Source organism: the organism of the source record quoted next, unplaced genomic scaffold (genome assembly GCF_019419815.1).
Source record: "Pyrus x bretschneideri cultivar Hongxiangsu unplaced genomic scaffold, Pyrus_bretschneideri_v1 Contig51, whole genome shotgun sequence".
Lineage (NCBI taxonomy): Eukaryota > Viridiplantae > Streptophyta > Magnoliopsida > Rosales > Rosaceae > Pyrus > Pyrus x bretschneideri.
This window is the reverse complement of record NW_025999789.1, coordinates 1,345,151-1,367,062: the sequence shown is the minus strand read 5'-3', so window position 1 is coordinate 1,367,062 and position 21,912 is coordinate 1,345,151. Positions and strand designations below refer to the sequence as shown.

The following is a 21,912-nucleotide window of genomic DNA, read 5'->3' as shown; positions in this document are numbered from 1 at the left end:
AAAGAAAAGATAAGATGGGGAGGGCACCTTGAAGAGAACACCGAACGCAGCCTCAGCAACGATTTTTTCTTTTTTCAGATTTCGGCGTTCTCAACATACGTCCTCCTAACCCCCACCCAGCCCCTGCCAGCTTCGCCTAATTCTGTCCAGGCGTACGTCTACTATACTTTCCGATTTTGTGACCGATTTTTAGAGCAGTAGTCCATCTACAACTCTACAACTAGAGAGAATTATCTGATGAGTGAATAGCTGTGCTAACACCCCACCCCAACAGCAACCTACTCGAAGTTGAACGGGACGGCCATGGCGGCGGAGTCGAGTTGGTGAATCAAAGCTCAGATCATCAGGTTGTCAGGTATAAAGAGAAAACGCAATATTTTCTGATGAGTGAATTACGGATGTCATTTTATTTCTAAGTTATTTTCTTCTCTCTATGTTTGGAAGAGAAGCGATTTAAAATTACTAATTAATTTCAAAATGACGGGATTGGAAATTATGAATTTAATATTTTTAGAATTGGTGAGCTTTCTTAATTTTGTCTAATAATTTAAAAGAATAATACCAGGGGAACTAAAATTTTAAACTAAATGATATGTCACTAATAGAAAATAAATACGTTAATCAACATTTAAGTAATAATTTAATCATATTATTTATTTTACAAAATTTAATTTAGAAATTTAGTGTCATTAACATTACCCAATCTAAAAGTATAATAAAATTTAGGATAAAGTACAAAAAATACCTCAACTATTGGTGTCACGACACTTTCATACCTCATCTTTAGAAATTGTGTCAATGTTATACCTTCCGTTAGTTTGGTCGTTTATTTCTCAGTTAAATGTTGACGTGGCTTAATCTGGGATCATTTTTTATTAAAAAACTAATAAAATATTATTAAAAACAAAAAAAATCATTTAATATTATTTAAATATTAAAATAATAATAAAAAGTACATAAAAAAATAAAAAATAAAGCTCTCCTTTTCGTCCCTCCCTCCTCTCTCTCTCTTCCCCCATCTTCCTGCAACCCAAAAAGAAAAAGACAAGAGGAAGAAGAAGAAACAAAAAAAAAAAAAAAAGAAATCCCAAACCAAACCCAGTTCGTCATCCCTCCCCACACCACAAACCCAACCCCCTGCAACCCAGAAAGAAGGAGGAGGAAGAAGAAGAAAAAAATAAAAAAAAAATAAAAAAAACCAACCCCAACCCAACCCGAAGGAGGAAAAAGAAGAAAGAAGAAGGAAAAAAAAAAAAAAATGAGAAACTCTCATCCGCCCCCCCCCCCCCCCCAAAAAAAACAAAATACCCCCTGCAAAAGAAAAACAAGCAGAAGAAGAGAGAAGGAAGAGGAAAAAAAAAAAAAACAACCCCAATCCAACCCGAAGGAGGAAGAAGAAGAAGAAAAAAGAAGAAGAGGAAGAAGACAAAAAAAAAAAAAAAAAAAAAAGGAAAAAAATGGAAAACTACAAACGAGACAGGACAACGACTTTCTGAAAAGTGAAAAAGAGTCATTGTTGTACTCCAAAAATTGAAAAAAATAATAATAATAAACTACTCCTAAGAAACCTAAACTAATAAAATAATAAATAATCTTTTTAAAACTGAATGTCTACTCCTAGGAAACCTAAACTAATCACTATAGACTACTCTTTAGAAACTAATCAAAGAAAAAGACTTATTGGGACGTGTGTCTCGGCGTGTGTAGATTTGAAATATAATAATAATAAATTTTGACATTGATTAAAGTAAATAATTTATTTAATATTTATTAACTCTTACTTTTTCTAAAAGTAATCTTATTTTTCAGAACTTTTATTTATTAGATGGGCTATAACAATTAAAAATAATAAAATAGTCTAAATTATTAGTATTTTTAATCTTATTATAGGAAGAGGAACCACTTCAGATCCACTTTATCAGTTTTTGTTAGATACTATTTGTGTTTAATTTTACATAAAAAAAATTTAAATAATTTCTGATCACACAATACATAATAAATAGATAAAATGTAACGATCTCTAAGATCCTCACAATTTAGAGTCGAATGGGATTCAAATCCCTTATTACATGGCGGGTCTAAAAAAAAGTCATAAAATAATACATACAAAAGAATAAAAAAAGATTAGGAGGCAGAAAATGATTGTTTTAGTTGACAAAAAAAAAAAATGATTGTTTTAGGAGTAGAAGAAAAGATGACGAGGGGCTAATAAATTAACAGAATAAAATACAAAGAAAAGATAAGATGGGGAGACCACCTTGAGGAGAACACCGAACGCAGCCTCAGCAACGAATTTTTTTTCTTCAGATTTCGGCGTTCTCAACATACGTCCTCCTAACCCCCACCCAGCCCCTGCCAGCTTCGCCTAATTCTGTCCAGGCGTACGTCTACTATACTTTCCGATTTTGTGACCCAATTTTAGAGCAGTAAGTCCATCTACAACTCTACAACTAGAGAGAATTATCTGATGAGTGAATAGCTGTGCTAACACCCCACCCCAACAGCAACCTACTCGAAGTTGAAAGGGACGACCATGGCGGCGGAGTCGAGTTGGTGAATCAAAGCTCAGATCATCAGGTTGTCAGGTATAAAGAGAAAACGCAATATTATCTGATGAGTGAATTACGGATGTCATTTTATTTCTAAGTTATTTTCTTCTCTCTATGTTTGGAAGAGAAGCGATTTAAAATTACTAATTAATTTCAAAATGACGAAATTTGAAATTCTGAGTTTAATATTTTTAGAATTGGTGAGCTTTCTTAATTTTGTCTAATAATTTAAAAGAATAATATTAGGACAACTAAAATTTTAAACCAAATAATATGTCACTAATAAAAAATAAATACGTAATCAACGTTTAAGTAATAATTTAATCATATTATTTATTTTGCAAAATTTGATTTAGAAATTTGGTGTCATTAACATTACCCAATCTAAAAGTATAATAAAATTTAAATACAGAAGGTGGTAGTTGGAAAATGTGCTAGGGGCACTGATAAATAATTTTTTTAAATTTACTATTATATTATATCAAATTGTATAAAAAATGAGCATAAAATATTTGATTTGTGACATGGGTATTTTAGTAATTATAATGTTTTATATTCCTATTCGACTCTGTTGAATTAGTAAATAGTTTTATGGATTTAGTACCATTTTTATTCTGATTCCAGAACATTTTAGTAAACAACTTTTATGGAAATCTGGATTTTGGTTCTCTTCAATCCAATTCCTCTTCAATTCAATTCCCCCTCGATCCAATTCCTCCAATTTTGATTACGAATACGTAAGCGAGACATAAGTCTCTACCATCTTAAAAATAAACTCTAGTAGTTCCTTGTAAATAGATTATAAATATCTTTTTCAATGCTCGTAAATACTCAAAAAATAGTAATCGTGCACTCCAAATTACAATCACTATATAAACATCTTTTCTTTAGTTATATTGGCCGCTACTCGTTGTAATTCTCAGAACTAGACATCTTAGTATTCTTTTAAGGATAAATTCAATATAAATCCAATTTTGTGAGTTATTATTAGGAATAGTCCACTTTCTAAAAAATAGGTCCATTGATTATTATCTTTTTATTAAATCTATGATAAAACTGAAAATTTTAAGGAATTGTAAATTTAAATTCCTTCAACCGTAGGCATTCAGTCTCTTTACTAAATAATATACTGATATCATCACTTTTTTGTCGATAATCTACGTATATCACAAGATAAATCACTTTTAGTTGCTTTCCTTATAATCTACCTCTTCATAATTAGTTGCATTCAACACTATCTTAAATAAATTCGGTTGAAACATTTTATAGTCTTATTATAATATAATATAGGTATGGTACAATTAGACTCAATTTGAAAAACAAATTAGATTTTTGGACAGAATCTAAACAAACTCTTTTTAATTAGCAGACAACTAGAAAGTCCACACTATCCTTTTTTAATTAACAGACAACTAGAAGGTCCAGTTGAAGTTTAGCTAAAATATAATTTAACTTCAAAATAGGAAGGATGAGAGAGATTTTTTAGTGTGACGAGAGCGCGGCCCGGTGCATAGTGCAAGAAGTGTCATAATACAACTGATTGGAAATTTGAAAAAAAAAAAATCTCCAACCAATTGTATTATGACACTTGGTATATCCGGCTGTGCTACTGGTAAACTGAAAAATTTCTCGAAGAAAGATTGGAGATGCTCGAAAGTGTTTAAAGAGTCCGTTCCCTGTCCTATTCCGAAAACTACAAACGAAGAAAATATTAGTTGGATTCTTTCTCTGCTGATCCTTCGTCTACCTTAACTGTTATCAGACATCAGAAGAACCAAGCCTAAACATCCTCTCATAATCATTGACATTCGTCCAACGCACAAAAACGTTCTCAAAGTCTGTATCAGTTAAAGCTAAGGAAGATCCGGGTTAGTCATCTAGTTATCAAATCCCTACATAGTTTTTCTCCCTTTTTGGTGGTAGCTATTTTATTGTTTGAACTTTGAATCTTACGTTTGTTTTTCTCTGTTAATTTTTTTTTTTTTTTTTTTCAAAGGACAGGCATGGAAATTGTTAGTTTCGTACTACGAGTTGGTGAGTTGTTATGGACTCCAGTGAAGCGTCATCTGGTTTACTTGGTGCATTACAAGAGCCACATGCAGTCTCTTGAAGTTCTGGTCGAAAAGCTAGAGGCCATGCAGAATGACTACCAGCGAGAAGTGGATGCGGCGCGAATGAATGGAGACAAAGTTAAGTCCGAGGTTCAAAAATGGCTCAAGGATGCTGACAATGCCATAATCCATGCGAAGCCCGAGAAGACAAAACATGCCTCGGAGGCTGCTGTCCGAATTTGAAATGGCGTTACAGTTTAAGCAAGAGAGCAGTTAAGGAGGCAGAAGAAATGAACAAGCTTAAAGAAGAAAAAAGGTTTGAAACAGTTTTGCTTCAAGTTCTCCGACCCATTGAGTTTGAGTCCACCATGTCAGCAGGAGATTTCGAAGCATTTGAAGCAACAAGGCAAGCCATGGATGGGGTCATGAAGGCACTGAAAGACAATAACGTCACTGTCATTGCGGTCCATGGAATGGGAGGCATAGGCAAGACGACCTTGGTGAAACATGTTGGTTTGCAAGCGTGTAAAGACAAGCTCTTTGATCATGTGATTATGGCTGTCATTTCCCAAAACCCGAACCTGGTTAAGATTCAACAACAGCTTGCAGAAATGCTGGCCTTGAATTTGAATGAGCAGACAGAAATAGCCAGAGCAGCTAGATTGAAGGAGAGAATAATGAGAGGAAAAAAGATCCTTATAATTTTGGACGACATTTGGAAGACAATAGATTTGTCTCTCATAGGGATCCCCGATCACTACGAGCTCCAAAACTGCAATTCCAAAGTTCTACTCACCACAAGGATATGGAATATATGTCATACCATGAAGAGCCAAAAAAAGATTCATCTCGATATCCTGTCAAAAGAAGATTCTTGGGCCTTGTTTGTGAAAAAGGCGAACATGTCTTTTCAATCAACCAATTTTTATGACACAGCGAGGAAGGTAGCTAGAGAATGCGGTGGTCTCCCAATTGCTTTGATTGCAGTTGCAAGAGCACTCGGAGATAAGGACTTAGAAGAATGGAGAGAAGCAGCTCGACGACTGGAGATGTCCCAAACTACCAACCTTGATGACGAGGGGGATGTGTTCAGGTGTATAAAGTTGAGCTACGATTACTTGAAGGACAATGACGCCAAGTCATGCTTCTTACTTTGCTGCTTATTCCCGGAGGACTCTGACATCCAAATCGAAGACTTGCTGAAGTATGGTATCGGGAAAGGATTGTTTCGAGATGCCAACTCAATGCAAGATGCCAGAAGAACAGCACATTTGGTGGCCAAGTACCTTAAAGCTTGTAGCTTGGTTTTGAATGGTGAACAAGACGGATGTGTAAGAATGCATGATGTGATTCGGGACATGGCAATACTAATTGCATCATCTGGGGATGGCCAAGGATTTTTCGTAAAAGCTGGCTGCCACTTAAAGGATTGGCCAATGAATTCACTCGAAGACTACTCCGCAATCTCCCTAATGGGGAATGAAATTTGCAATCTTCCTGACGAATTGGTATGTCCAAAACTCCAGATTTTATTACTACAGTCAAATTTTCGAGTAGAGGAGATCCCAGAAGATTTTTTCCAAAGCCCAAATGCATTAAGGGTATTCGACATAAGTAGTACCGAAATTTCTTCATTACCCTCATCATTTAATCTCTTAACCAAGCTCCAAACGCTGCATCTAGATCGTTGTCAGTCAATAATGGATGTATCAATTCTCGGAGAACTGAAAAAGCTGGAGGTTCTTAGTTTGAGAGAATCTGGTATTGAGGAATTGCCGGAAGAAATTGGACATTTGACCAATTTAAGGATGTTGGATCTCACTATGAGTACCTACATTGCAACAATTCCATCCAATGTGATATCGCGGCTGTCCAAATTAGAAGAACTATACATGCAACAGAGTTTCGCTGACTGGGGCAAGAAAGTTGAAGGAGAAGATGACAAAACTAATGCTAGTTTTGATGAGCTAATTAGCTTGTGTTACTTAAACATTTTGAAGGTTGACATTTCTGATGCAGAATGCCTTCCGAAAAATGTAGGGTTCCTTCGAAATTGGGTAAATTTTGATATATGTATCAGCAGAGACCTATTTTATCGGTCCGTGAATGTGCAATTATCAAAGAATACTATTACTCCATATTCAAGAGCCTTGCTTCTGGACACAACAATCAACAAGCTGCCAGATTGGTTTAACAGCACAGTAACGGAGAGAGTGGAGAAAATAATCTACATGGAGGCTAGAAGTTTAACTGACATTCTTGTCGAGTACGGTCATGGGAAGTTACATGGACTCAAGTTTTTGCATCTCCAGGAGTGCCGTGAGATGGTAACTTTGATGAACACAGTAACTAGGGTTCCAAATAAGCCTGTGTTCGAGAGCTTGGAAGAGTTGCATGTCTTCTACTGGGACTGCTTGCAACAGTTATGTGTTGGTGAATTACTGCCGGGGTCGCTTGGAAATCTCAAGATCTTGGAGGTGGAGCAGTGTGAAGGTGTGGCGGATGCACTTGTTCCATCTAATCTGTTGCGGAGACTACAAAATCTTGAAGTACTTATTGTATGTGGGGCTGATATGGTTTATATATTCAGATCTCAAGGGCTTGAACAAGGAGAAACGGTCTTGACAAAATTGAGAGAGATGAAACTGGAGAATCTGCCGGAACTGACAAACATATGGAACGATCCTGCTCAGCCTGCAATGTTTCATAATCTTAGAATTCTGACAATTTCCAAGTGCAAGAAACTGAAAAGTCTCTTCACATTCGACATAGTTCAATGTCTGCTGCAATTGGAAGAGCTTTGGGTGGACAAATGCCATAGCTTGGATCAACTTTTCGGCCTAAGCGAGGGATTAGTAGTGCAGGATTCCGAGATCATTTTTCCACAACTGAAGAACTTAGCATTGCAAAGTCTTCCAACGCTGACAAGCATCTTCGCTGGAAAGGCTAGACTTTTGTGCCCTTCATTGGAATACTTGCATGTGCTGGACTGCCCCAAGTTTTTAACCTCTACTTCTGACTTCCGCAGCCAGATGCAAGTCCAACTAAACAATGAGCAACATTTCCTCCTCCTAAGGAAAAGGTACACCTGTTTCATGCGTAAATTTCATTTGTCTTTTCATTTTCACTCTATTTTCTCTATTTCCTTCAAAGGAAATGGCTAAAATTACCACAAATCAAATACTAATTGATTAACTAATCAAAATTAATTACCTACTACATATCAATCAATGAGAATGCTAGTGGGAATCTATCAAAAGTTGACTCTCTCCTGTATTCTGGTTTCTGCACAATGTTTTATATTGTTGGTACGAGAATTGACGATAGCAGAGAATCCATAGAAGGTGCCACTTTTGAGAGAGTGTTTCATCAATCAATTATTGACATTGAAATTTGAAAATAAATTGGAAAAAGGGTCCAATTAATGATCTGCAACAACATTACTAAATGTCATTTACATACATTCAAATCTTTTCTTTTAAAGCAATTGAGTAGCTTATTATGACAATGCAGATGGTTTGTTTACACTAGCAGAGACCCGTTAAGGGTTACCCTGAGCTATAGCCCATGTAACTTTCAATGAAAAATAATATTTTACATGTAAAGTTTATTGATTTTCGAATGTGGCTTACCATATATTTAGTCACTAATCGGAATTCTATCAGTTTAATTATATAAAATTATATAACTACAGTTTACAAACCATCTCTTTTTTAACATCCTTTTTCTCGTCACTTTTCATACATATACAAGTTTGGATTGTTTTGAATTTTAACACGTATTTATTTAATAATGAAAATTCTTATCTCACCTTGTGAAAATTTGATATTGTGAAAAAATATTGTATCAAGTTTCCTTGTTTATAAAGATTCAAATAATTAAGTTAGCCCACCCGGTGAAAAATTCCTAGCTCCGCCATTATTTATCTTTTGTTTTGAATTTCTTTTAATACTTGAATTACACAAATAGTTATAAATTTATTTGGAGAGCAAAAACCAAAGCAAATTGCTAACTTATACTTGTCCATTATTTTGAATTGACCAAAAGGTTGTGGGAGCAGAGGTAATTAATTTTCCTGGAAGAAGAAGTTGATGAGAAACACATTATTGCATAAGGTCGCACATCTTTCACCATCCAGGTGGTGGCACCTTCTCTCCTTGTGAGAGATTTTCTCTCCTTCTAAGAGCTTTTTTCACTGGTGTGTGTGTCCTCCACTTCGTTCTTCCCGCAGCCGCCAATCCTAGCTATGGCCAAGGTTGGTGGCCGTCCTTCCCTTCTCCTTCATCTTCCATTTTCCACTGCCCAGTGGCCTGTTTGCCACTCAGCCCCCTGTGCATCTGCTTTCTTTGACTTCAATATCTTTTCCAACTTTTCTCATTTCTTCCTTCCTTCCACTGTTCCCCTTTGTTTCCTTTCGTCTTCCTTCCACCTTTTCCCTTCTTTCCACCTTTTCCTCCTTGCCCCCCCCCCCCCCCCACACGTTCCCCAATCCAGATTGGCTCCATCCTTCTTCGACTCCACAGGATCGCCTCCCACTTTTTTTTCAACGCGATTTATCGCGCTTCTCCCGGAAGGTGAGTAGAGCGTTGGTTCAGGTGTTCACACCACCTCCTTCCTTTGGTTTGCCTTTGTTGGCACTGTTGCTAGTGGGTTTTTTCCCACTGACTTTCTTCGATTTGTGGCGGCTACTGTTGTGGTGCTCTGTGGAGGAGTTTGGGGCTCTGTTTTGGGGTTCTGCTGTGGCTTAATTTTCATTTTGGGGCTCTGGTTATTTTTTTATTTCAGATGGTTGCGGGGGATGTTCGTTCGGCAAGCAGGTTGGCGGCAAAGGTAGGAAGCTGTTAGGGTTTGCTTTTATTTTTTTTTCTGTTTAGGGCTCAGAACTATTTTTTGGGCTGTTGGGTCAATATGGAGGTCCATCTTTTTGTTTGTGTGTTTATTGTATTTAGACATTTTCTTATGTAATTTGTTGACTCCATATGTATAAATATCTGGGAGACTACCATATTTCCACGTACGAGTTATGATACAGTAGTGTCATGTTATTTGCACACTAATCTAATTTCCTAAAGTGCCAACCGCAAGGTTCTTGTGCAGAGGTAAAATATCCTAAATTATGGGATTAATTGTAAGAATTTAATCTCCTAAATCATTGCACGTTGGTGGATTCACAGTGGCCTTAGAAGCCAAAACTTCCAAGGCTCCCATTGTATGCATATATAACAAGGATTGATATCGCAAGTTAATTTGGACTCTTCATCTCCCAATTTTGTTTCTTCTTTTCCTTCTTCCATGAATGATATGTGCGGCATTCTCCTATTTGCGTATAGGCATGGTAATCTGATTAGTGTACTGTTTTCTGTGTGCGCCTCACTGTCAGCATATAGGAATTTGTATATGCATTTCCATGTCGATTTTCTTGTTGGCAAACTCATTTTTTTTTTAGGAAATAGATAAAAGTGACTCATTTTCTTAAACTTAGGACAAAAATAGGAATTTTCGAATATACAAACGTCATGCACAACAATACGACAAAAATGATATTTTTCCTCGTATATAGATGGGTTATTTCGTCCCACCCAGAGGTCATTTGCAGAAAATCTCTCTTACACCCTCTCGGTTATCTCTCTTCTCTCACTTTCTCCCTCACGCACTCTCTCTGCCATTTTCACTGTGCACACACGGTGATGCCTACAAAGCAGAAAACTAATGATGCCTAAAAAGTAGCATCATACCAAAAAACCGATCTCCCAAGCACATCCTCCATGTCCATAGAGCAACCAATTTGATCACAAAAGAGCACCATACCAACAAAAAAAACAAAAAACAAAAAAACAAAGAAATTCCTTAAGAAGTGCTGAGCTAATTCTCAAATCTATAGGAAACTATTATTGAATGCAACCTGGAAAATAGTAAAACGAGATAGAATAAATAAGTGTATATAAATTAGAGGTTTTTTTAACTTTGATCCTTCAAGAAGATTGAAATTTAAAATAAACTTGGTGTTAGATTATATATTGATTATAATTCATTGATGTGTCCTTACTTCAAAATAATTAATGTGCATTTTATTTAATGTCTCCCATTAAATATTTAAATTTATTAACATATAATTTTTAATTTATTTTTTGACCAAAAAAGAGCTTTTTAATTTTTTAATTTTATTTAACATTCTTCAAACTTGAAAAACTCGTTAATGTACCTAAATGTTAGTACGGAAATGTATTATATTGAACTAATGTATTTAAATGTTAGTACTGAAATATATGTACCGAAATATATGCACCGAAATGTATTATATTAAATTAACGTACCTAAATGTGTGTACTGAAATGTATGCACCGAAATATATTATATTGAATTATTGTACCTAAATGTTTGTATCGAAATATATGTACCTAAATGTATGCACTGAAATGTATTATAATGAATTTAATGTACCTAAATAAAGAAGACAAAGTACATCAAAATATATTGTATGGCAAAAAATAGTTTATCTAAATGTTTACAACAAAATATATTACGATAAATGAAATGAAAATTATAATTATAGTGAAATAAAATTAATATATTAAAAATTAGGAAGAAAATGAGAAATAATTAAAAAATCAAAATATAATTAATAAATGAGATTATTAATGTATCAAGGGACTAAAATTAGATTTTGATCTTACTCATGGTTATAATCTAAAAATCATCTTTACCAAGGATTAAAATGAAGTTTTCTATACCAAGGGAACCCAATCAACTTATCATTTTTATTATTTCATATATACACAAACGGCTTCTATGGTGGTGCTAGATATATCTAACCAAATTGATACTAGAAAGTTCAAGTAAATATACAAATTGAAAATACAATAACAATAAGCTCACAACCAATTTTAACAATGAAACTAAATCCTTTCTACCCTATTCACCTTTAGATCATGAATCATGATCCTTCTCTTTCATTTTTTTTAATTGTATCTCACACTCACTTTTTCATAATTTTGTTGCTGAAGGCCCTAATAATTTCTATGTTGTCCTACATCTGTCTTAATATCAAAATATTTGAAAATTATCACACTACGTACCATTGAGCAGTTATAAATAAGTTGATGGACCAAAAAGAAGGTGTCTTATAATCAAACCATCTGGTACACCACGATGTTTCAATGTTTTCAGAAATAACTTGCAGGATTTGAAAAAAAAATAGAAACCAGTAGATGCGGAATTATGAAAAAGGACCAAAGCATCATAACTTTTAACTAAGTTAATGATCATTTCTAGTGTCTCTAGTTAGATTGAAAATGGCAAAGCTTTTAACAGAGTCAATGAGCATTAATAGTTAGAAGGCTCATTGAAAAAGTGTATCAACCTGGTCACCACGGTTCATTTGTTGCGCATTGGGAAAAACGAGTTTCAGTTCTTGCGATAGTATCAACATGTGCCTCAGGAGCTGCAACCTGTGTGTCAGGAGATGCCTCTCGGTAGATCATTACCCTGTCATTTGATGTGTCACTAAAATTGATTTCACAAATATTCAATATGATCCCAATGTTATTAAATCACTAAGCTGATTTTTCATAAAAAGATGCACCAATTCTGTCAGTGCTCTGACCCGATTAGTTAAATTGTGCACCTTTTCATCCATCTGGTGATTACGCAATTTCTGTTCTGAAAATATAATATTTCAAGCTTTGTAGGAGGAACACCACCTCCGACTCCTCTTGCACAACCATGGCGCTCAGCACCAAAAACTTTGGAAAGAACGTCACCTCGAAAACCAGATGATGATCCATTTCCATATTGCTTAATTTTTTCGTAACGTTGCACATCAAAGTTAAGACCTCATCAGTTTGCATATCAACAAACAAGAAGAAATAAATGGCTAAAAATTACTTACAATAGTCTCCGCAGCAAGCAAATTGGATGGTCCACCACCCTTCTTAGTATGTGCTGAAATCCAAACATCACCTCTAGAAACTAGAGAAGGGTCTACACTTTTTCTTTTCTACAAAATAGAAACATAAATGTAGTAAACACACAGTAGAACACAGAATAAAATTAGTAAATTGTTCTTGTCCTGTAGAAAAGAAGGCACTAGAATCAAATGTAATTACCAAATCCTCCGCCAACCTAGCATATCCTTTGCGTCTACATGTGTGCGGGAGTAGCTTAGACTTCATCTCTCTGAATGTTTCGCTTTTGTCCTATCAAAAGGAAACAAATGATTCATATCACGTATCGATTAGCTAGCATGTACCAAATCTATCTTCAAACTAATTTAACATGCAATCAAGATAGAATCCCACACATGTTTAACTAACACCAAATTCTTGTGTAGACGGGCTTGGTGTTGAAATAGACTTTTAACTACTATCAATTTGATTTCTGTGACCCAATTTTGAACTCAAACGAAGATAACTAATCTTAGAAATAAAATAAAAGGAGAATGAGCTTACAATTTCATCTTAGAGTCATCTTCTTTGCAAGGAAAGTCTTCCAATCTTGAATTAATTTGACATTATTTGGTATGACCCTTCTTTCTTTTAGTTAGATTCGACTCCTCTGTGAATAGGTCATCTGGTACTTCTTCGTCTTCTTCTTGTAAGATCGTCAGGTGCAATTTCAACATAATATTCTTTAGATCAGCCTGAATGCCGCGATCTTTTCTTTCTTGGAAAAATCATCCTCAACTAATGAACCTGGAAAACAAATACTGATAGTACATATTTAACAGAATTTTGTTATAGAAACCATTGTTATACTCACGATTATAAAGAATTAGAAACTGTCTATACTCATGATTATAAAGAACTGAAAACTGTACAGTCAACGATGCAACCCTTAAATTAGTGAGAGTCATGTGCATTTCATACATGAATCATATCCATGTAACGCACTCCACAAATTTGTAAAGGAAAAAGAATCTTGGGTAATTTGGACATGTAATCAAAATTATGTATAAATATGGAACTAAAATTATGCGTCAATATGTGCTTACTTTTCAGTATTGTACGTATGAGAGTAAACAATGAAAGTATAAAAGCGATGAACACCCCTTCAAAAGAAAATTATAAACGTCAACAGCACCCTGCTACTAGGGCTCTACAACTTTGTCTTGGCCATCTTATCAACAAAACATAATCCACATAAGAACGATTGACTACTGTAATTAGAACACACTAGATTCGCAGCCACCTTTCTTCTCAGTTATGTTCACTATATTATTGAAATCACCCATTAGGCACCACGGTTTTATCCTTTGGATCTAATTCAAGGATATCCTCCCACAATTCCAACTGTAACCGTTTTTTAGAAAAAGCATACACAAACGTAAAAAACTGATCTTAAGTAGAACAAGGACCGATCACTAAACAAGGCAAATAACGAGCAGTCAAGGTGATAGCATTAACTACAACCTTGGACGAGTTCCAAACTAAACATAGACCACCATCCCTGCCAGCAGGGCTACAACTAATCATCTTATCAAAAAACTTTCCATAAAAGTTTCCACGGACCTTCTCCACATCTATTTTAGTTTCCATTAAACAAAAAAGGTCCACCTTAAAACTAGCACACAAATAATTAAAATTACTCTTAAAATCAGGTCTTCCAAGACCCCTGCAATTCCACATCATGCACTTCATTAATCTATTTCTTTAGTCAGACTAATGTAGCTCGGTCTTGCTTCTGCATCTCCTCACAGACTCTTTTACTTGGACTTAACACTTCGTTACTTAGCCTAAGGGAAGACGTCGCAGCTCCTGCTGCCTTAATGGATGCCACAACATCCCCCACAAGCCTATTTCCCTCCCCCACAATCCTACTTCCTACCTGAATCCCTACATCCTGGCGATTAAGCATACAATTACCAGCAATCATATTTAGACAAGCCAAGTTCCAACTTACATAATTCTCACAACAGTAAACCATTAACACCTTACTAGTAAAATCAATCCATAGTTGATTATTTATCAGCATATTATCCCAATAAAACCAAACAGTACCAAGCTTATTATGCCTAATTAAAGGGTAAGCAAACAAGGAACTATACTTTTATCAAACCATAAACTATAACACCTAGTACTCACCTTTTGCATACAGTCAGCAACCTTCTCGGTCCTTCTCCAGTCCCGTACCAGCCCCGCTCTCGTAACCCACACCTAACAGGCTGAGGTGAGGATTTCATGAAAACCAACTTCGTCATCACTCCCAAAGATCTTCACTCCTTTAGCGCCCTGCATCTTTACTTGTTCCCCAGATAGCCCGCATAGCACATGAACCCTCACATAGGCTTCTATCTCATGTTCGTCAAATTTATTGAACATCAAATAAGCTACAAACCCCGTATATTTGCAAGGGATTGAGCAATTAAGCTCTAGAAACCCGAAACCACGGGTTTGTGAGGCACCATTTAATTGAATCACAGCCAACCCGAATTGTATTTGAAACAAATGCAAATGCCTCAATTCGACATCCCACTGTTGGTGTCTAAGATTTCTTTGGAGAAGGATCCTCGGACCTTCGCACAGCTTCTTAAGGGATTGGCACTTTGGATGTGTAGTCGGGCTCTTGCTTGTGGATGTGCTACAAGAAGAGGACAAAGTTAGTTTTGAAATGTGCCTTTGTGGGGCCTTAGGTGAAGGCCTTGAGGCTCGCAATCAAAACTAACTAAGTGTTAGGCGTGCCACTGCTATCTCAATACAGTAGATGTAGAACAAGAGTATTTTTAGTCGATTACTTACGCCCCAAGTTACTCAGACTTCTTGTTATCAAAGGATTGTCGTGGATGGGTTAAGTCCACATTAAGTTCTTTTTCTTGCCTTGTAAATGAGGACTTTTAGTTCATAGTCTTGTATGTTCGAATGAAGAGAGTCCAAATCCCCTTAAGCTATTTGCTTGGTTCTTGATTGATTTTAATGAAAACATATCCATTAAACTAACCAGATCCAAATGCAAATGGAACTCTCAAAGTAGGAAAACTGATGGAAATGACTTGAATACATGCTGAAGAATGCATTAAGTAATAGATCTACAAGTTTAGAAAACAAACAAAGAGCTTCGGGTAAGATTTCACCTTGTCTGTCAAGGTTGAACCTCTTACAATCATTTCTCTTTGAATTAACAGGGGTTTATATGTTAAAAAGGGATGAATGGTAAACAATTTTACACAAAGGAATCGATACTACACCACCGAGGGAGATAGCAGAGCTTTAAACTGGACAAGAGATAGCTTGTCGCTAAAAAGGACTGAATCTGGGTTGATTTCAGCTTTTGAATGCAAAATCTGGCTTGAGAACAGAGTTTGTATGTTTGTTTGTTTGATTGGTTGAGTGTCCTTGTTTCTGGGACCTCTTCCTCCTTTTATAGGCAAATGAGCCCGACTGCTGTGACTTTGTTCTTGCCCAAAAGCACTTTAAGGGTAGTGAGTCATCAGCTTTTTACTTGGAATGCCACGAGAAAGTGTTCTTTGGCTCGTAGTAGGTTAGTCCCCATCACTTGTCACTTCAATGGTAAGCACGTGGCTTATATCTTGGCTGAGAAGGCTTCACTTTGCCTGTGGGCTTGGTGCTGGGCTTCGAGCAAGTCCTCTTTAATTTGGCATCCTTAGGCTTTCTTTCATTTAAGCCCAATGTTCAAATATTAACCCAAACACCCACAATAACCAAAAAAATCTACCCCATATTTTAATTTTCTCCAGTTACCTTCCTTGGCTCTTACATTGTTGCATGCCCAAAAACCTAGTTTTAAACTTTGCCTCTAGGCTCCACTCCCTAAGACCCACCATTGATAATTAGCTAGAGGAAAAATCCTAACTACAACCCAATTAGACACAAAGCTGCAATTTGGATTGTAAATTGGACGAATACCTTCAGCCCACCCATACTTATCGTTGAACAAAGCATTTACGCTAAAGCGATTAGCTAAATTGCAAAACTGAACTAAATAACTGCAATTATCTGTTCTCCAATTAACCTTCAACCCATTAAATAGCCTATCTACTTTCACAAAAATGCAAATTAGAGCAAGAACCAGGGACCAGAATTGAATTCGTACCAAGATACTTGGCCTTATGCGCTGTCAGCGCCTCCACCAGTCTTTAGATAACCCTAGCATCATTTTTCTGTTTCGAAATCCACTCTATATTTCTCTTTCAAGTTTACCAAGAAAATACAAACCCTTTTAAGATTTGAGGGGGAATTTTAAAAATAAAAAAAAAAAAAACCAAAAAAAGAAGCGGCTAAATAAAAAATAGACGGCACGAGAATGAATTATTAAGCGGGCTTCTTTACACCAAAACTTCTGTGCTAAAAGCCATTATTTACCAAGTGTTATGTGTACCATAAGAGGTACGAACCCCAGTATATGGAAAGTCCACTTTATGACATAACGCAAAGCTTTAAAAGAAAAAGGAAATGCTTTGTATAAATTGTCAAATACAACACACAACGCTTAAGTTATATATAATTTTATTTACGACTTACACAAAAGTGACTCTGTGAATGACAGACCATGCACAAGTATTATGACATGAGCTTTATAAATGTTATGAATAATATCATTTATAACATATCAGTATTATACGCCCTATATTTCAAGTCGTAATAAACCTAAAATGTTGTAGTGGTATGAATGAACAGAAAAATATTGAAGCACAAGTATTTAAGGAGAGGAAAAGAGCTCAGCAAGGAGCTGTACAAGTCAAAGAGAGCGGCTGCAATATTCAGGGGGGTAAGCTAATCTAGCTGACTTTGACACTAACTGCAAACTTTGCTTTGCTTTTATGTTCAAAAAAGGTTGAGAGTTAATTGTGTGTGGGGAGAGTTTGTCCACGTTGGTGAGAGACAAGTCTATTTAAAGACTTATATAATTTTAGGCTACTTTTTATATTGTCAATTAATTTTATAGTTGAATTTTAATTTTATCGTGGTATCAGAACATATTGTCTCTCTTGTGAAAGTCTAAAGGGTCACACGTGCTCACACGTCACACTTATTGCCCATGTGTAGGCTTGAAAATCAACCATACGTATTGTCAATTGATTTTATGGTGAAACCCTAATTTCATCACTTTTGTATATATTTTCAGGGTAAAGTTTAAGAAACAAGTTATCTAAAGCTGGTTGGGGAGGGCTAACTGTAGAAAGTGTGACAGTTATGAAGGAATCAGTTTGACAGGGGGAAAGTTTAGAGAAAGATTGAATCTAAAAAAATGTACTCTCATTAACCTTCAATGAATGTACATGTGGAGTATAACAATATGCCCACTATACTTGCTGACTAAGCAATCTTAAGAAACAAGTTATCTAAAGTTAAGGTGTAACTATGTAAATAAAGGCACTTGTGATGCTTAAGCCATCTCTAACCGAAGGCTGGCCAAATGGTTCGTTTTAGCCAAAGTTCTAAAAAATGCTAGGCGCTAGTCGGATGGTGGGCTAGCGCCTAGTGCCTAAGTGGCTAGGCGGGGTCTAGGCGGGCGCCTAAGCGGATTTAGGTAAATTTCTTGTATATTTTGTAAATAAGTGCATATTAACACTTACAAAAAATTATACTTGTATGAAATCCATGGATAAGATAATAAAAAAAATGATAAAATACAAAAAGAGTATCCAACAAGTCCAAAATTTAAAAACACATTAAGCATATATGCCATATAACCATAGTAAGGAATATAGGATAACACATATACAACAAATTCTCAATTTTAAACCACTTAGACTTAGATAGGATTTTTATTTTTAATTTCATTAAAAAAAAAAGGCCTAGCTCCGCCTAGCCCCGCCTAGAGCCCATCTGATTTTTCCAACCAATTTGCAAGAAAACGCCTCGTCTTGCCATCGCCTAGCGCCTAGGCAGCTGCCTAGGCCCTTTTTTAGAACATTGGTTTTAGCCCTCTAACTCTCTAAGAAATTAATATTTTAATGAACAGTACATGGCCATATTTGCCTCCATCTCCAACTGAGGACCATATGGCTCGTTTTAGCCCTGTTATAAAAAACCGTCTTCAACCGAGGGCCATAGGGCCAAACATAATTTATTATTTAAAAACTACAACTTAAATTTAAATACAATGTAATGTTGTTTCATGTTACTTAATTTAATTTAATGTTGTATAATGACTTAGGAAGTTATAGAAAAAAATAGAATTTAAAAAATATATGAAACAAATTTTGTAAAATAGAAGTTATAGGAAAAAAATATAATTTAGAAAAAAAATATAAAACAAATTTTGTAAAATAGAAGTTATAGAAAGTTATAGAAAAATAATTGTGTAAAAAAAATTCAAAAATAACGACTAGCTGACGTCAACTAGCCATTGCATTTGAAATTTGGCCTAGAATTCTGTCGATTAAATTCGACAGGAATGCTAGAATTTTTGGCCCAATTCGAGGCTGGCTGGTTGGATTAGGCCAGCCAGTTGGCACTTTGACCCTTTCAGATTCCGTGGGGCACATGAACCCTTTGGCCTAGCCCTCGATTGGAGACAGCTTTCAGACTAGTTTTGGCCCTTTGGACTCTTCGGTTGGAAATGACCCTAGGATCCGTTTGGCAGAGAATTAAAAATTGTTTTTGAAGCAAAGAAGTCTATGCATAAACTTCTACGGAGAGAGTCCATCTACAGCTCTTACGAATTACGAGTGAGTAGCTGTGCTAACACCCCATGCCAACAGCAACCTAGTCCAAGTTGAACTGGACGGACATGGTGGCGGAGTGGAGTTGGCGAATGAAAACTCAGATCATCAAGTTGTCAGGTATGGAGAGAAAATGCAGATGTACAGAAAAGAGGAAAGTATTTTTGAGTGAACGAGGATTCTCGCCGGATTCTCTTTGTGAGAATCTCGAAAATCTTCTAATCATATCTGTTTATTGTGCGATTAGAAATTATTGTAAATTTTTTATTTAAAATTGAATATAAACAATACCTGACGAAAACTAATCGTAAGATATACGACAAACGGATGTGATTGGAGGATCCTCATTCTTTTTGAGTGAGTGAGTTAAGGATGTCATTTTATTTTCTTAACTCTCTGCATTCTAGAAGTGGAAATTTAAAATTACTAAGTAACCTCAAAATGATAGAATTTGAAACTATAGATTTTAATTTTTTAGAATTTGTAAGCTTTCTTATTGGATTACTAGCCCTCGTAGTGATAGGGTAGTCAAAAGAAAGTCCAAAATTGAAAATTCTATCAACTTTTTGTTAATTATTAGCACGTGAACCACTCATATTAGGCTAAAAGTTGACGAAATTTTTAATTTTGGGCATAAATCCTAGGGGTGTGCTATTCACACACCTCATTTTACTTCTCACACACCCTTTGTTAATTTATGTCTGCTGATCTTTTTTAATTCATCCGATCCGACGGTCGAAAATTAGAAGGGTGTGTGAGAAGTTAAAAAAGGTGTGTGAATATCACATCTTTAAATCCTAATAAACTTCACTACAGAGGCTTAAATCCTAATTTTTTTACCACATGCATTATCTTCCAACTACCCTATTTCCACGAGAACTATTAATCTAATTAAATCTAATCTAAAAATAATGAAAGCTTTAACAAAAATGATTTGAACTAAGTTTAATTTAACCAAAAACTACTGTGTACTATTATTTAATCAAGAGTTTCATATTTAATCATAAGGACAAATTAATCTATATTAAGCTCCGCAAACATTGAACAGATATGGGCTGAATTAAAAGCCCAAAACGGAATAAATTATTTTCCAGCTTTTGCCCCTAAGACCATCTCCAATGGTTAGGCTAAAGGTCAAATTTTTTAGCCCGAAAAATTTAGCTTTTAACCCAGAAACAGCTTTTCTACTCCAACCATTCTACCCAAAAATTTTAGCCCGGGATTATTAAAGAATGAATTTAGGCTATTTTTTTTGTTCAATTAAATTTTTTTTAAAAAAATAAATATGTAGACTATCGTAAATTAATTTTATGAACATTTTAATCTAAAAAAATTTAAATTCCGAAAAATATTGGGTAGAGTCCACCCTGATTTCTGGGCTAAATTTCGGGGGGAATTTGGCATTGGGTTGGCATTTAGCATTTAGCTCAAATTTTCCTCTTGGGTTGGAATGCGTTTGGGGAAAAATTTTGGAGGGTAATTTGGCTTTTAACCCACCATTGAAGTTGGTCTAAGAGAAAATCCCACTCTGTCAGCCAATTCTGTTAGAAATAAACTTTTCTTTATGTACAGGTATGCCACTCCCTCATAATCCACCAGACAAAAATTAATTTTGTTATTCAAATTTCCAGATGCAAGCCAAAAGTAAACCATTTTACAAATTTCTAGTTCCTTCTTTTTTCTTAAAAAATTTGAAAATTTTAGAAAGAATTCTGAAGATAAATCTACTGAAATTCTAACCAGATAAATGTTTGAACAAAGTTGATCAGATTCATGAGGAAACTCGGGATCAATTAAACATTTAAAGAAAGAAAATCAAGAATGTGCCGACTAAACTTCATAAAAATACAACGACAAATAGAAACGCAAGTTCAAATTCCAAAAACAAATCAAGAAACGCAAAAATTTGAGAAAATAATTGAAACACAGTAGAGAAAAATTAATTCCAAAGAAACCTGCGAACCTCTCGGAAGAGTGACTCATCACCGAGTGGAGGAGCCAATGCATCCGTCGCCGAGACGCAAAGCAGCCATTTTTGTTTTTTCAAATTAAAGCAGAGAAGAGGAGAGAGAAGAGTGCGGGCGAAAGCCTGAAACCCACACCCATTATTTTTCTTCTTTCTCTCCTGGTCCTGACAGAAATCAGAAAATGAAAGCTGGCATTTTTGTAAAATGGGTAAACTACATTTTACCGCTTTAAATTTGGATGCAATGGTAACTTTACAGAACATGTTTAAAACATTTCATTCACGTACATTTTTGAAAATGGATAAATTACGTTTTACTCTTTCAAATTTGGATGCAATTACAATCTCATACAACATGTTTAAAACATTTCAGTAACATATATTTACTTATAATTTAATTATAAATTTATACATTCATTAATCAAATCGTCAATTTAACTGTTAAGGGATGACGTGACAAATACAAAACTCACATGTTTTTAATTAAAAATCAATTAAAAAAACTAAACTAAAACAAAATCATTCAACTCATCTCTATCTCCCTCCCTCATTTCTCTCTCTAAAAAACTTCATCTCGCACAGCCCCAAACTCAGTGGCTACTGCCACTGCTCATCGTCTTCTTCGATGATTTTCCCAACGTACCCAAACAACTTAGACGGCGATGAAGTCGTCGTTCCCCGTCGACGTCAGACCACCAACATGACCCAATGTTTCCCATGGAACAA

The 21,912-nt window shown here is 35.4% G+C and overlaps 1 protein-coding gene and 1 long non-coding RNA gene across 4 annotated transcripts; one reads left to right on the top strand and one right to left on the bottom strand.

The window, feature by feature from the left end:
* The first annotated feature begins 205 nt into the window (after nucleotides 1-205).
* On the top strand, nucleotides 206-9,617 carry LOC103954672 (probable disease resistance protein At4g27220). Its single transcript, XM_018649254.2, is given in 5 exon segments — nucleotides 206-355; nucleotides 4,312-4,417; nucleotides 4,546-4,829; nucleotides 4,832-7,682; nucleotides 9,386-9,617. Coding segments are annotated over 3 exon segments (3,177 nt in total). The 5' UTR covers nucleotides 206-355; nucleotides 4,312-4,417; nucleotides 4,546-4,552; the 3' UTR covers nucleotides 9,435-9,617.
* A 2,340-nt stretch (nucleotides 9,618-11,957) lies between these two features.
* Nucleotides 11,958-21,392, bottom strand: LOC103954638. 3 transcript variants are annotated; one of them, XR_007253008.1, is made up of 6 exons: nucleotides 21,184-21,392; nucleotides 13,048-13,290; nucleotides 12,706-12,795; nucleotides 12,489-12,596; nucleotides 12,225-12,394; nucleotides 11,958-12,085 (listed from the first exon to the last, which is right to left on the bottom strand). It is a non-coding gene; the product is annotated as an uncharacterized LOC103954638 (long non-coding RNA). The 3 variants fall into 3 exon arrangements; XR_007253009.1 differs by lacking the exons at nucleotides 11,958-12,085; nucleotides 21,184-21,392 and adding an exon at nucleotides 14,680-15,174 and having other exon boundaries at nucleotides 12,115-12,394; XR_007253007.1 differs by lacking the exon at nucleotides 11,958-12,085 and having other exon boundaries at nucleotides 12,117-12,394.
* Between the last annotated feature and the right edge of the window lie 520 nt (nucleotides 21,393-21,912).